The sequence below is a fragment of the Danio aesculapii genome, chromosome 1 (assembly GCF_903798145.1).
Source record: "Danio aesculapii chromosome 1, fDanAes4.1, whole genome shotgun sequence".
In the NCBI taxonomy this organism is placed as follows: domain Eukaryota; kingdom Metazoa; phylum Chordata; class Actinopteri; order Cypriniformes; family Danionidae; genus Danio; species Danio aesculapii.
In genome coordinates, this window is record NC_079435.1 from 6718233 (window position 1) to 6735635 (window position 17403).

The 17403-nt window shown below is 36.3% G+C and overlaps 1 protein-coding gene across 1 annotated transcript; it reads left to right on the top strand.

Moving 5' to 3' along the window:
- The first annotated feature begins 540 nt into the window (after nt 1-540).
- On the top strand, nt 541-15966 carry ltv1 (LTV1 ribosome biogenesis factor). Its single transcript, XM_056456444.1, has 11 exons — nt 541-698; nt 1392-1523; nt 3651-3839; nt 5340-5451; nt 5846-5963; nt 7755-7980; nt 9914-10041; nt 10504-10655; nt 12044-12096; nt 12647-12847; nt 15089-15966. Exons 1-11 carry the CDS (start codon nt 696-698, stop codon nt 15200-15202), a joined length of 1428 nt encoding a protein of 475 aa, XP_056312419.1. The 5' UTR covers nt 541-695; the 3' UTR covers nt 15203-15966.
- Nucleotides 15967-17403: the final 1437 nt, after the last annotated feature.

A 17403-nucleotide genomic window follows, 5' to 3' on the forward strand; every position in this document is an offset into this window, starting at 1 on the left:
ATGTGTGTGTGTGTGTGTGTGTGTGTGTGTGTGTAGTACCATATTGTGTAGTACCATATTGTTTAATCTCTTTTTAAAATCTTCACAGTTTGGCTAAGCATTAACGTTTGCCCATTTCTTTACATAATGAATATGATATTTTCCCAAGTAATATTATTAGCTGTATAAGAAAATAAGTTGTATTTTTGAGTTAATTCAATCGTGTACAAAAGCTAATATAACATCATACATTTAAGTGTGTATTAATTATTTTACCTGAAATGAAAAGTTCGCAAAAGCAGCTGCTTCTAACGCATAGACTGTAAAATAACGTCATAGTCAGCACGTCATCACCGCATCTCGACCAAACCAAAAGTAATTCAGTGTAATGTATTGTGTTTTTTATATACAACAGCCACCGCTGCATGTCCTGCCATTAATTCACTTGCTTCATTGTTTTATTACAGTCCTTAAATATTACTATGTGAAATTAAATATTTAATATAAATAAATCATCAAAGATTTACAGCAGTTCTCCCTGCGCTTTCAGTCCGTCGTGATGGTAGAGTCTCAAAATGGCCGCTTCTCCTCCATGTGTTTGGATGTGACAGAAAGATCTTTATTATTTCGGTCTTCGTTATTCACTTTTAACAACATATAAATTATTATTCAGACCAAAAACCACAAACGTCTTGATAATACACTAACTTGTAAAAATGGTGAGTAACCTTCGAGTTGTATTTCGTGTTGTTAGCTGTCAGGCTAGTGAATACAGTGTGTATATCACACGTTTCCGCTGTTAGAAACTAGGACTTTTAAACTAATTGTACATATACATTCATTGTCTGTTTGCTAAAAAATAGATTGTATAAGATTTAGGTTGGTTTTGTTAACACAAAATCGTTTGTGTTGAGTTAGCAAGCTGTTAGTGAATTTGTTTATGTTGATAATTATCACGACAAATGTCACATCTCGATTTCTTTCTCATTTAAGGCTGATTTTTGCCTATGGTTTAAAGTTGTAAACAGTCCCTTTTACATATAAGCTGCTGTTTTGTTGTCAGAACATGACAATCATATCAACCAGATGAACATTTCACTAATCTGACGTACAATATTATTCAGAAAATGGTTAAGTAAGTTTAAATTCATGTTGCAGCCTATTCTTTATTCAAATACTTTACCAGAGAAATTAATTTCTTAGATGTTAAATGTAATCGTGAAACAAGTCTTTATTATTCACTTTGAGGACATGATGCAGGTGTAAGTTCAATATTATTTAAATATCAGCTACTGTTTAGTTGGCTTTTACTTCTGCTTATTATATAGAAGCTTATAGTAACAAATACATCACGGTAATTATCATTTGCCTGCCCTAGCACTAATTGGCTGTATTTTATTAATGCTCTTCAGCCTCACAGAAAGAAGAAATCCTTCATCAACAAGAAGAACGCTGTGTCTTTCCACCTGGTTCACAGAAGTCAGAAAGATCCTCTGGCTGCAGATGAAACTGCCCCTCAACATGTCCTCCTGCCCACCGTCAGGGTAAAACAAACTCGCCAAGCACAGTTTACAAAGTCAGACATTCCTGATATACAAGTATGAGTGTTTCTGACTTAGGGATGCACAACATATTAGTTTAGCATCAACATTGCAATGTGCACATTAGCAATAGTCACATCCCATAATGTGCAAAGTTATAAAGAGACGGAGACATTCTGGGGATACTTGGAAGTAAACAATAGCATGGATTACATGGTTAATGTACTACTGTATGGCTGGACAGTATAGAGGAATTACCAACCTATGTCACACGGGTTCCCAGTTGCAAAAAAAGACTGGTTGCAATAGCAAACATGTCGTGTTGTGTAGGATGACAAAATAGAAAAAATCACTTTTACCGTACACCACACCGCTTTTAATGCCAACTGCAGACATCTTTGTCTAACAGCCATCATAAGAGCTAAATGGAGTAAGGACCTAATTAAAAATGCTGGACACTGCAGTTCTAATGTTATATCAGGTAAGTTCACGCTATGCTGAATCATACACATTACTCGTTTTGATTGCAGTAATGACTTCAGCAAAAACAGTTAAATATGGTTCATTAAACTGCAGACACTGAATGCTCAGAATGAAATGTAAACATGTACATTCACATACTCTGCCATTCAGGTGCTGTTCTATGTCAGAATGCAGTTATTTTGCTTGTTGATGATTACCCAGGCCTTGTATAGCTCCATCTTCTTTCCTTGTCTTTGTCTAGGCAGATCCTCGGTTTTTAGCACTACAAAGTTTTGAATCTGGTAATCATGGAGCATTATTTCTTACACATGACCACACAGAACAAAACTGTAGGCCTTGAACTTCTCTCTTGTAAAATCACGTGGAGTTTCAATAAGATAGTTGTATATTTCGGGCTGGATGCTTGGCCGTTTCATTGTTTCCAATACCCATTGGAAGGGTGCTATCGCAAATGGACCTATTAGACGAACGCCGCTCACTTTAATGTTAATTTTGTCGAATCTCTGTGCTTATCACTGGGTGACGAGCTGTTATAATATGCTGAAAGCATTATGTAAATAATATATATATAATATGTAATCAATATAAGTTATCTCTCTAATATGACAACGAACTCTGTACTGCATGGGATGTCATTTCGTTAATGCTTGCGCTTCTGTTTTTTTTCTGCAACCTCGGTGCGTTCGCATCCTGAAGGTTTACAAACCGGTAATTCGTCTATATAGAGTCCAGCATAAAGGCATAAAATGTCCAATGATGATAAATATAATTTAAATCTCTCTCCATCTTGCCGTCTTGACTGCTCTGTTTATAGAGAGTACATTTGCACATCAGAGACGAGTACTTTGTCCAGTAGGAGAAACTGCCCTCAATGTTCTCAGACAATCTTTAATATTTTTTATTTATCAAAGGGAACCTATTATGCAAAAAAATCTCCATTATAAGGGTTTTCAACACAATTGACTGTGAATATAACCAGCTTCTAATGGGAAAAATTAATTAATAAAATGTTTTATACTTACACTTGGTAAATAAAAAAAACTGCAGTAACACTTTGATTGACATTCTCCCTTTGTACGTGTCATCAGAGGGGGAAAGCCCCGCCCACCTAGTGGCCATTTCTTACTCATTAGCGTAGGATTTTTGTCTTGTTTTTGAATCTGCCACTATGCTGACACACAGGCATTTGTAGCTCCGCCCACTTTTGAGAAGAGCTTAATCTGTTTTGAATTTAAAGCAACAGTCACTAAATGGCACAATTAGGATCAAAACCTAAAAGGGTCAGTTTCAGAGGGTTATAAAACATTATTTGTGTGAAATTTTTAGCTGAAACATCACATATACACTCTATGGACATCAGAGACTTATTTTACATCTTGTAAAAAGCGGTGTAATAGATCTCCTTTTACTGTTTTTACACATTACAATTATTTTCTAAGCTACATTTTCAAATAGGGAAATTTTTTTTCACATGTTGCTTAATAAATGTGTTTGTAAAATCTCATAAGAAGCTTTGACTTGCAAATAAACAGTTATTCAGGTTTATTAAAAATACAGAGATCTATGTATGCTAAAAATACAGAGATGACATGCCGGTGTCATTTTCTTCCCCAGTATAATGCAGCCTGTGCTTGTGTGTGTCTACAGGTGGAGTTGGAGAAGAGGAAAGAGGAACAGCGCAACTTTGGCGTGTTTTTTGATGATGATTACGATTACCTGCAGCACCTGAGAGAGTCGACTCTGACCGCTGAGCTGATTTCTGCTCCACGTGTCCGCAGAGATGCACGACTAAAGCCTGCAGATGAGGAAGAGCACATGGAGGAAGAGGACGGCAGTGTCCCTGTAAGGACAAAGAGCAGCACACATCTGCATATCTGATCACGTTTGGACATATGACACCGGTTATACTGTTTTTACCTCTTGTGTATTGTTCAAATAGACAACCTTTTCGATATGTTTGTGGCAGTTTTTGCCCCATTGACATCCATTATCCATTATATTCGCATGTTTTGATTGCAAAGCTGTGACACTATATAATCATGCATATTTGATTGTTGGTGGTTTTCCTGGTTGTAAAGAGGTAAAATGTGTCATATTTACTGTTGATCATCAGTTGGCAGCATTAACTCTTTCAATAGGCCTGTGCAAACAATGTTTCTGGCTTTTTTATTGAGCTCTATGGAGTAGAACAGCAGATTATAGTGTGCATGAGCATAAATACACTTACTATGTTTACAATATTCTGAAAGCTGAGCTGCTTATTTAGATTTTCTCAGACATATCAAGGTTCATTCTCTCTCTCACATACACACACACACACACACACACACACACACATTGTACTCCATATAACTCCATATGCTGTCATGACTTTGCAATCAAAATATGTTGTTATAATGGAGGTCTGTTACGCCCCATCTTGGAGTAAGGACACAACATAAAAAGGAAGACTACACACATAATCCTGCTTAAGAAAATATATTAGAGATTTTATTTACACAATTCTGTTTTCTAACTTCAGGAGCTAAACAGGCCAAAATAATAAACAAAAAAAAATCTCTTCTCTATTTTCAGCAAAAGAAAGTACACTTTACTTCCTTGTCCACAAGAACAATCAATAAAAATAAGGTCAGGCTTACTATGTACAAATACACTCAGCAAACAAATCCAAAAAGGGCAAAACAGTAGTCCGTTAACAGGCAGAGGTCAGATTTTCAATGACAACCAAGCAAGAGCTAATATACTAAATACTGTGACAGATTTTTGATACATCAGAGTCTCCAATTCAATAAATCTCTTTAACACACAGAATTTCTTTCTATGAAAGTCAACACATCACTACCAACCACATGTGAGCTCAAAACAGCTAAACAGGAAGCGATGAAGGAAGAATTTATAGGCAGCCAGGAGTCTGACTAGGCAGGGTGTGGCATCAATTGGAGCAGGGGCAGGACCATGCAAAGGAGCAAGGATCTGCTTCCTGCAGAGAGAACAAATATACAGAACACTTCCCAAAAACAAAAAGAGCTGAATTAATACATAAAGGGACACAACAAGATCAATGGGGCAAAAACAGTCACCAACATAATGAAAGGATGGTAAACTTGCCCAGAGTGTATTGTTGATTTATTTATTTATTTACTATTCAAAGCATTTTTCCAAAATATGTGTAAAAATAAGATTTGTCACTAAAAATCATTCCATTTGCTGAAACACAGAGAAATTTGTAGCCAATTTAAGCCTCAAAATCACCCTTCACTACTGTGACAGAAACGACAAACACTGCTACGCTCCACTTGTGTCTCCCGCAGATTGTGTTTTGCCGAGCTCATGCAGTTTTGTGTTGATGTTTTCATGCAGGAAGCCTCCATCAAACTGCCCTCGTCTGTGTTCGCATCTGAATTTGAAGAGGAAGTGGGTTTATTAAACAAAGCAGCTCCTATTTCAGGTGAGTCAGAGTTTGTGCTCATCTTAACGCATCCTTTCACCTGTCTGCAGAAAAAAAAAAAACAATGCTTTACTGACTTTATTATTAAGCCTCCTGTTCACATGATTAAGAGGCTTTATTATCAACAAAACTCAGCTCCTCGTGTCTTAAAGGGGACTCATTATAAATAAATCACTTTTATAAATGGCTTTAAACAGTTGTGTGGTTGCAGCGTGCGAATATAACCAACTTCTATTAATTGCACTTTTAAACCTAGAAGTTGCATTTGCAGGCCCTCAATAACCTCGTATGATATTTATATCACAAATATATTAAAAAACATAATATGCCTGTAGTTTAAATAAACACAGTTAAATACGTTTGAAGCAATGCAGCTTTGCTTCTTTCTTTCCAGGGCCGCGGCTGGACATGGATCCTGACATCGTGGCTGCTCTGGATGAGGACTTTGATTTTGATGACCCAGAGAACATGCTGGAAGACGACTTCATAATCAAGGCCAATGACGTCATGGGGTAAAACTCACTAATGGCTGCTGTTGCGTCCCAATTCGCACTCTTATGCTATGCTCTAAAAGGATGTACTTTTTGTGAATAATGTGTGTTTGAGTGTGTAGCAGAAGAGTATAAAAACTTTAGGATATACATACTGTTATGTTGCCCTGTCAACCATCTTCACACACAATCCACATTTCTTTCATATTTAATTACCTACCATACTGAAGATTTAATCTGCCGTTAGCAAGTCTTTAATGCAGAGAAATTAATGTCCAAACACAGCTTATAGAAGTTTAAGTTGTTGTTGCAGATAAAATATAACATGAAAAATGTTATATTTAGTGTTATATCTGGTGTGTAGTTCTCATTAGGGATGCACCGATACCTTATTTTGGAACCAATCTGATCTCGATACCAAAATTCTGAGTATCGACTGATATAGATCCGATCCCGATACTGTGCCTTTTTTTTATTTATTTATTTTTATTAACGTAATACAGTATCAATAGTTCTGGTGCTAAATTCAATGATTATATCTTCTTTAGTAAAAATAACAGACCTATGGCCTACATTATATAACAGACGGCACAATCTAACTTAAACCATGATGCTTGCTATAAACAATGGGCTACATTATTTGAGCATTCATTATGACATTGATCTGTTCTGGTCCAGCTTATGTTTCCTTTTTAAAATTAAGATTTTTCTTTGAATTTTGTAATAGGCTACCACTATTGACTCTAATTGTTGGTAAAATAATCTACCTTTTAGCAAAGCCTGAAATTTTCCTGCAGGTTTGAAGCAGACTAAACTAAACTGTCTGAGGCCAGTTTTACTTCATAAACATTCCCTCGCCTAAACCTGCCGCGAGTGAGATGAAGAAATTCATGTCTGAATTATTTTTTTGTCTGAAAAATTATCTTTTTGAAACTAATTGTGTTTGGTAAAATTTGTTGGTTATTTTAATGTGTTTTTGTTGTTCAGTTATGTACAAAATAAACAGGAATATTTGAGGTGAAGTTAAAAACAAGGTCCGCTTATATGCTTCAGCGCACAAACTGACAAACAGGTCTGTTAAATTGAATGTTAATATATATAAAATTACAGTGTAATATTCACTGTTTCAGAGTAGCCTATATTAGGCTAAATAATTTTCTGTTAATGATAATTCAAATGCGCCGGGCCGTTTAATTATTTAATCATCTACTTAAACCATCTACTTAAAGGAGCGCTATCCTGCTGAAGAATTTGCCCTCTCCTGTGGTTAGTAATGTAATGGGCAGCACAAATGTCTTGACACCTCAGGCTGTTGATGTTGCCATCCACACTGCAAATCTCTCGCACGCCCCTATACTGAATGTAACACCAAACCATGATTTTTTTCTTCACCAAACTTGACTGATTTCTCTGAGAATATTGGGTCCTTGCGGATTCCAGTAGGTCTTCTGCAGTATTTGTGATGATTGGGAAGCAGTTCAACAGATGATTCATCCGAGAAATCAACCTTCTGCCACTTTTCCAACTGATCAACTAGAAGTCAAGTTATTATTTGTTGCTCTTACAACTGGGATCAAAGACAAGACTTTGTCAGGTAGTGTATTTAGGACAGACAGTTTGCGAATTGGGACGCAGTATAAAACATTCACATCAGAAATGACAGAGCATGATCTACTAAAGTGCATGGGTAAAAGAGTTTGTGCTGTGTAAATGAATGTGAAGAGTCAGCTAATGAGGTGAAAGCTAGAATCTGCATAACCCCGCCCCCACTTCAGGTGACTTAGGGTAGTTTTCTTGTGTTTTTGACCCCAGGGGTGGTGGTGGTGAGGATGATGATGATGAATGGGAGGACACAGATGATGATGAGGAACAGGATTATGATTCAGAAGCCGGTCTGTCAGATGACAAGGAGGGTGGAGGGAGAGAGTTCATGTTTGCTGATTGCGAGACCAAGACTCGCTTTACAGAGTATTCACTCACATCTTCTGTCATGAGGAGAAATGAGCAGCTCACACTCTTGGATGATCGCTTTGAGGAGGTCAGTCGGCTGATCTAACACACGCACGAGCACACACACTGGAATGCATGCAATATTACACACACGAACACACACACAGGAGCGCATACAATCTCACACCACACACACAGACACACACACAGACGAACAGACATGAAAACATAATTGCGCACACACACACACACACACACAATCGAACACGCACAGCAGCAGCAGCAATACACACACACATGGATTAACACATGAACAATCACACACAGGAACGCACATAAATAAAACACACACACATCAACTCACACACATGAACACACACAAGAACACCCAAACACACTCACGGACTAACACACACACACACACACACAAACATGAATGAACACACAAACATGAATGAACACACAAACATGAATGAACACACATGCATGAGCGCACACAATCACACACACAGGAACACACAAACACCATCAACAGCAACAGAACACACTCACAGGAACACACACACACTAACACAATACACACACTAACACAGACACGAACACACACATGAACGAACACGCATAATCTCACACACAGGAACACACTAACAGACAAGCACACACAGGAACGAACACACACTCACACACACACATGATCGAACACACGCACATGAACCAACGAACACACATACGGACGAACGCACGCATGAAATCACACACACAAACACACACACACACACACACACACATGAACTCGCATGCAGGAACACGCAAACACACACGCGGACTAACACACACACCCACATGAATGAACACCCACAGGAACACGCGTGCACACACATAATCAGCAGCAGTAGAACACGCACACTAACACACACATACACACATACATGAATGAACACATACACACGGACAAACACACAATCTCTCACACACACAGGCACATGAACACACACAGACAAACACATGAACGAACTCACAGCAATGCAAACACATGAAATCACACACATAAACACACACACACATGAATGAACACACACACAGACGAACACACAAACACCACCAGCAGCAGTACACACACACAGTAACACATGCACACTAACACACACAAATGAACACACAAACACAGACACATGAATGAACACACACACACAGACGAACACACATAGGAACAAACACCATCAGCAGCAGCAGAAAACACACACACACATGAATGAACATAGACGAACAACCAAACAGCAGCAGCAGAACACACACACACACACACACACACACATGAATGAACATAGACGAACAACCAAACAGCAGCAGCAGAACACACACAATAACACATCCACACTAACACACACGAGCATGCACATGAACACACACAGACAAACACATGAACGAACTCACAGGAACACACACGCATGAAATCACACACACATGAATGTACACACACACAGACGAACACACATAGGAACACACAAACACCATCAGCAGCAACAAAACTTGAACACACACAAACACACACATGAATGAACACACACAGGAACACACAAACACCATCAGCAGCAACAGAACTTGAACACACACAAACACACACATGAATGAACACACACAGGAACACACAAACACCATCAGCAGCAACAGAACTTGAACACACACAAACACACACATGAATGAACACACACAGGAACACACAAACATCAGCAGCAGCAACAGAACACTCACACAGGAACATGCACACTAACACAGACACATACACACACAGACAAACACATAAACGAACACATGAACATACTCACACACACAGGTATGCACATAAATGAACACACACACACTTGAACACACATACACAAACACAGACTAATACTACTGTATTTATATATAATATACACTGAAGGACTAGAATCATAAACCTGATATTGTTTATTTGACACTGAACTCTCTAGTTGTACGATTAAAGTAATCATGATGTGTGTGTTTGTGCTGTTGAACAGTTTTACAAGCAGTTTGATGTTGATGAGATCGGAGCGCTGGATAATGCGGAGCTGGAGGGATACATTGAGCCGGACAGTGCTCGGCTGGAGGAGGTCATCAAAGACTACTTCATACAGAAAGAGAAAGAGTGAGTGTGTGTGTACTTGTATTCATGACATTGTGGGGACCAAATGTCCCCACAAGTATAGCAACACCAGTACATTTAGAAAGTTTGTTAGTCACTATGAGGGAAACGATTCATTATTCACAGGTATTGGGCGTGGCTAACATATTGACCACGCCCCCTCCACTATGACCACAAACAGAAATGGTGAGAAGGAGTGTGTGTTGGGTTGTAATAACTCTCCCCAAAGCCTTTTCCTGATCATTTTGAATGAAATGCTTACTTTACTACATCCAATCAGCTTGTAGTAGAAAAAAAGACCCACTGTTTTCGTATTTAATATACCATTTCTGTAGGAATTGCCTTAAATAAATTTCCCCTATGTGAAGTCCTCATAAAGATATCTATACGTGTATGTGTGTTTGTGTGAGTGTGTGTGAGAGAGAGAGAGAGATAACAGTAATCATCGTCTCTGTGTGTGTATAGCTGTCAGAAGCCAGATCAGCTGGGTCCTGCAGAGCTGCCGTCGGTGAGAGAGGAAGACGAGGAGGATGAAGATGCAGATGAAGAAGAGCTGGAGACTGAGAGGATGGTGATCGAGCCACCTGCAGAGCGCTGGGACTGTGAGACCATCATCAGTGAGTCTATCAGGATTATCGGTCATTTAGGGTCTGTTTACATGTGGGATTGTGACGTTAACATCTAGGGTCCGTTCTTCGTATGTGGATTACTCAATTAGCTGGATTTAGTTATTGACGATTTGACATGATCCAGGATTAAAAACTGATCCAAGAGTTGTTGTCAAAGCAACAGTTCTGGTAGCTCAAACCTGCCTGGGAGCAGGCTCATTTCATACAAACATGATTAGATTGGGTCAGTTCAAGCAAAGATAATACTGAAAGTGTGTACTGAATTGTGAAATTTTCTTACAGTAGTAGTTATATACACTTAGGAAAATAGTAAAGATATATTTTAAATATATATATATATATATATATATATATATATATATATATATACACACACGTTATATATATTAAGTTTTTAAGTTAAAAAATATATATTTATAAAACTCATGCAATCTGCACTCCGAATTAAAAGTACAAAGACTGCCACCTGGTGGTTCAAAGAGAAAAATTGAGTTATGAGTATTTTTATCATAGATGCAAAAACAACCGTATGCATTTCAGTGTCACTTTTCCCCGTGACTTTGAATATGCGTGTCTCTGTTGCCTTATAACTTCCTGCTTAAAAATAAATTTATAAAAACAAATGTATATATTTATATATATATTTTTTTATATTATTTATTTATTTATTTTTAAGCAGGAAGTTGCTAGGCAACAGAGACACGCATATTATTATTTTTATTTTTAATTTTTATTTATTTTTCCTTGAATTATTTTTAGGAGTTTTCATCTTTATTGTGACAGGACAGTAGAGATTTCAGACAGGAAAGCATTGGGAGCAGAGAGAGGGGAAGGATTGACAAAGGACCTTGAGCAGTGAATCAAACTTGGGTTGCAGCAACAATTCTGTGCTATATGTCAGCACCACGTGCCACTAGGCTATTGGCGCCGACAAAACATACATTTCTGATTGTAAAAATCTAGCTTCATACATGTCTTTCAAAACAATATATTCAGTTCTGTGAAAAAGCTTGATCTCCTGCTTGTGAAAGGGAAAAAGTAAATGAGATGCAAACATTCACGGGCGGTCTAGTGGACTAACTACATATTTATAGGCTCTATTCCAAAAAGATGGTATTTTAGGGTAATAATGACTTCATTAAATATGATGACGCATTCAAATCTTAATTTTAATATCTCAAAAGATGCTTTGAATGTAAATATGACATGACAATATGACGTTTTCTATAAGAACGGTCAGAATGATCACTATGGCCATAATACTACTAGTAGAATTCTGGTAGTTCCAGTGTTAATCAATTAAATCTCTCTATTTTTGACTGACTTTAAATGATGATGGTATGTTTGAGAATAAATAATTCCTCCTCCTCTTTCAGGCACATACTCCAACCTCTACAACAGGCCCAAACTGATCCAGGACCCCCCGAAGGTGAAGAAACCCGCCTCACACTGAGCCAGTGATTTCATGTTATTTTTATTATGAACGACTCATTATGCAGTCAAATGGTGAGAAAAGATGAGATAACCTGGAAATCCAATTTCCAATTCAAATCCACATCCTTTTTGCATGCAAACCAAATTCAGGATGCAGACTGAGTTACACGTGCGCAATTGTTTTCATCTAGAGCACACAGGCAAAAGCAAACATGCACACTACAGTAAAAAGCATTTGGTTTATCAAATAATAGCTGAGTGATTGTGATGTGGTGATTACGTCTGTCAGATTTTTCAGAATGCAACAATATCATGTCATATGGGTCACACAGATTGTTCACTCACTGACTTGCATGCAAAATATCATGACATTAATCATTAAGTGTTTATTCATAGGGATGAACAAGTTTACAAGGGGATTTATAGGGCTTAAAAACACATTAGCAAAGTAGCATGACTAGCCAAAGCAAGGTCATGGGTTTGACTTTTAGGAAACATGCGAATCATTTCTTTGGATAAAAACATGAATGTAAATGTGTTTGCAGCCCAAGCAGATCCGTGTGTCCAGCAAGTCTGGGATTCCTCTGGACGTCCTGCCGAAACGAGGCCTGACAGTCAAACAGGTGGAGCGGATGGAGAGGATAAACGACTCTGATCTTCCTAGAGTCTCCACACAGCCGCGCTCACGGGACGAGAACACAGAGGAGAGAAAAGCCAGAAAACAGACTATCAAGAGCGAGAGGAAGGTGTGTGTGTGTGTGTGTGTCCCAAAACCTCACGTCTAACATGATGCATCACGCTAAAAACAATAACACGTTATATGTCATAACTAGATGGTTAGGTTTGTTGCTAATAATGTAAATGCTAATGTTACAAATGCCAACTTATTGCTAGCATGTTTCAGTAGGTGTTATGTTAGAGCGTTCTAGACTAGTTGTTAGCATTAATTAGCTTGTTGCTAACATGATTTTAGCTTGTTTAACATTTTTGTTAATCATTACTAAACATTAGTGTGGTGTTAACATGTTTTTCTGCATGAATTTGGATGTTTAACACATTTTAGCATGGATTGGCTTGTTGCTAGCCTGTTTTAATACTGTTAGCATAATTTAACATTGTATGTAACTTGCTTTTAGGATGAGTCAACTTGTTAGTAAACTTCCAGTAGCAAGTAATGAATTAATTATGTGCTAGCATGTTTTAGCACACTTTTTGTATGAATGAAAAGGTCATTAAGGTTATAAATTTTAACATGTTTTAACTTGTTGCTAGCATGTTTCAATAAGCGTTATGTTAGCAAGTTCTAGCTAGTTAGCCAGTTTTTTTTCCTCCAAGGATTTGCATGTTTAAGCATGAATTAGCTTGTTGCTGTCTTTTTCTAGCTCGTTTTAAAACAGTTAGCATGATTTAACATTTTTTAATCATGTTTCTAGCATGTTTAGCTTGCTTTTAGAATGAGTCGACTTGTTAGTAGTCTTCCAACACCACATAATGAATTATGAATCAGATAGCATGATTTAGCACATCGTTAGTATGAATGAGAATCATAATAATGTTAACCCGTTTTAACTAATTGCTAGCATGTTTCAGTAGGCATTATGTTAGCACTTTTAGGCTAGTTTTTTCCTCAATAATTTGCATGAATTGGCTTGTTGCTTTCTTTTTCTAGCCTGCTTTAATATAGTTAGCATGACTTAACATATGTTTTCATCTTTCTAGCATATGTAGCTTGCTTTTAGAATGAGTTAGAATGAGTTGAATGTTTCCAACAGCACGTGTAATGAATTAACAACGTGCTAACTTGTTTTAGCGCATCGCTAGTATGATTGAGAATGTTATTAATGTTGTAAATGCTAGCATGTTTTAACTCGTTGCTAGCATGTTTCAGTAGGCATTATGTTAGCATGTTCAGGCTAGTTGCCATTTTTTTCTCCAAGGATTTGCATGTTTAACCTATTTTAGCATGAATTGGCTTGTTGCTCTTTTTTCTAATTTGTTTTAATACTGTTATCATTTTTTTAACTTATGTTAATGCATTCTAGGCTAGTTGTTAGCATTAATTAGCTTGTTGTTAACATGATTTTTGCTCGGTTAGCATTTCTGTTAATTATTACTATAAATTAGTGTGTTGTTGACATGTTTTTGTAAGAATTTTGACGTTTAACACACTTTAGCTTCAATTGGCTCATCACTGTCTTTTTGCTAGCCTCTTTTAAAACCGTTAGCATGATTTAAACTTTAAATAGCTTGCTTTTAGGATGAGTCAACTTGTTAGTAGGTTTCCAGCAACACGTAATGAATTAATTATGTGCTTACATGTTTTAGCACACTGTATGAATGAGAATGTTAAGGTTATAAATGTTTACCTCATTTAACTCGTTGCTAGGATGTTTCAGTAGACCTTGTTAGCATGTTCTGTGCTAGTTGCAATTTTTTTTTTTTAAGAATTTGCTCTTTTTTTCTAGCCTATTTTAATACAGTTAGCATGACTCAGCAAATGAAACATTATAAAATAAGTCGACTTGTTAGTAGCTTTCCAACACCACGTAATTTACAATGTACTAGCATGTTTTAGCACATCGCTAGTATGATTGAGAATGTTATAATTGTTATAAAAGTTAATATGTTAACTTTTTGCTTGCATGTTTCAGTAGGCTCTGTTAGCTCGTTCTAGGCTAGTTGCTATTTTTTTCAAGAATTTGCATGTTTGACATATTTTAGCATGAATTTTTTCACATTTTGGCTTATTATTAATTGTCTTTATAATGTCAATGTTTTTTAGCACGTTTTAATAGTTAGCCTGATGTTTTAACCTATTGCTAGCATGTTTTAGTAGACATTATGTTAGCAGATTCTAGGCTAGTGTCCAGGCTTTCTTTGTGATTTGTTTGTGTCTGAAGGGAGAAATGGGCTGGTTATAATGGTCTTCATTGAGCTGAAAGTCACTAGCACACTAGCATTCATGTTTGTTTTTTTCATTGTTTCAGGAGAGGAGGACCGAGAAGAAAGCAAACAAACTGGCATTCAAACAGGAGAAGCAGATGCAGGAGAAACAGATGGTTCATTTAAGAGCAAACGTTCAGGGCATGAAGCTTTCATAGAGACTACAGGAACTTAATGAAGACACTTCTGTTCACAGGACACAAGGGTAACAATGACATCACTCACTGTACCTGTCCAGGACTACTATGTTTCTTGACGCAGTTCTAAATAACATTCTCAAACAGTGTTGCCATGGAAACATCAGAATGAATGGAACCTATAGAAATGGTTCCATTTATTTGGTTGCACTTCAGTTTGACTCTTTAATGGTAAACAGACAAACGTTCGCTATTAGTTTTTGTATAATATATAATTATTATTCACATCCTACAGTTTATTTTGACCAATTACTAAAAAAAGAGTCAAGTATAATTTTTTTACAAAGGTATCCCACTTTTATTAAATCACACTCTTCAAAAAAAACCCTCTCCAGCATTGGCAGATTTATTTATCAGCTTAGGTCAGACTGTATGGCTTTAGTTTATCAACATCATGACACCAATCTGTTATTCAAAGTTTATGGATTTATACAATAAAACATCTTTGACCTGAAATAACTTCCTGTTATTGTCATGGAGTGCACTTGATGCTACATAGTGATCTGCTCGCATCATGCTGGAATTACAGTAGTTATACGTTTCTGAGACTAAAGTAAACCTGGATATGTTTCATACAAGCTTGAAGATCATTTAAAAGCAACAAAGGATGTTTAATACAGGAGTTTTCCCTTTTTATTTGATGTCATAGACCACAGAATATGATTATCTGATCATATGAGGAACTCCTGTCCTAAAATGTAAAAGACATTTGTTGTTGTTGTTGTTGTAAAAACTTCCCATTTCTGCTGTGAAAAGTGAATTACAAATGGATATAAAATATTCATCTGAAATTATTTTGATTCTATCAGGTTACATTGTTATTGACAGTAGTGTAGGCTTGTATTTACACATTTTCTTCATTCTAAGTTCAATAATTTAACGTTTTAATCCTATACAGTTGAACTCAAGTTTATTTATACGCCACTTTTCACAATAATAATTGGTTAATAATAATAATAATTACTGTTCAAAAGCAGCTTTACAAAAGATGTGTATTAATATAGTGATATTAATATAATACATATGTATTAATTACAATTTATTTTCCACAATAATACATTAGTAATTGTAACCTGGATATGTTTAAGCTTGAAGACCCCATGTCAACAACCCCTGTCCTAAAATGTAAAAGGTATTTTTTTGGTTTATACTGTGAAAAATGAATATTACAAATTGATATAAAATATTTATATATAAAAAAAGATGTAGATTTAGAAGTTATAGTATTATTGACGGTAGTGGTGCTGTGTTTTCACATTTATTGCCTGTGTTTTCACATTAACTCCCATTTTAATCTACAGTATAAGTTCAATTCAAGTTTATTTGTATAGCTCTTTTCACAATAATTGTTGGTTCATAATTTGGGTTCCAAGCAGCTTTATAAAAGTGTGCAATATTCTAGTTAATTCAATTCAACTAGTTAATATTGTGATATATTAGTGGTGTAACGGATCACAAATCTCACGGTTCGGATCACACTACGGTTTTTGAGTCACGGATCGGACTGTTTTTCAGATCAGCAAAAAGGATTAGACAAATGTCATTTGCTTTCCATTTATACAAAAATATTACTGCAAAAAGCATCGGTTTTAACAAACACTTAGAACTTGTCATTTTAATAAAAATAAAAATAAATATTCAATACGAAAAATGATCTCTGCTACTGTTGTTGATAATGCTAAATATAGATATCGAACTTGTACAACATATTATATTTATTTTCAGTTAATGATTCACCAATTCTCACACACATCTTCATGTTTCATTATAGGTTTATCATCTTTGAAAACTTATTTAGTAACATAATTTTGATGGCTGTATGTCGCCATCTATTGGTTACACAATGTAATTACTAAAACATTAATTAGCGTCAAGTTTCATTAAATGATGATTTTAATCTTTACCATAAACATCAGTGTTTATATCTGAACTATAAACTACTTCCGTCATCATTATATTTTACAGGGAAGCCAAAATGCTTTCATACATGTGATTTGAATGACGCGGGAGGCGATCTCTCTGCAATTGTTAAAAATGTTGGATTAACCTATGAATAAAAAAAAGTTATTAATCCGCGGGTCATGTGCGTTCCGAACTGCGCGTTGTGAACCGTTACACCCCTAATATATATATATATATATATATATATATATATATATATA

Coding starts and splice junctions, on each gene's coding strand:
- ltv1 (XM_056456444.1), top strand. Junction 5,452..5,845: donor CAAAGCAGCTCCTATTTCAG/GTGAGTCAGAGT, acceptor CTTTCTTTCCAG/GGCCGCGGCTGGACATGGAT. Junction 7,981..9,913: donor TGGATGATCGCTTTGAGGAG/GTCAGTCGGCTG, acceptor GCTGTTGAACAG/TTTTACAAGCAGTTTGATGT.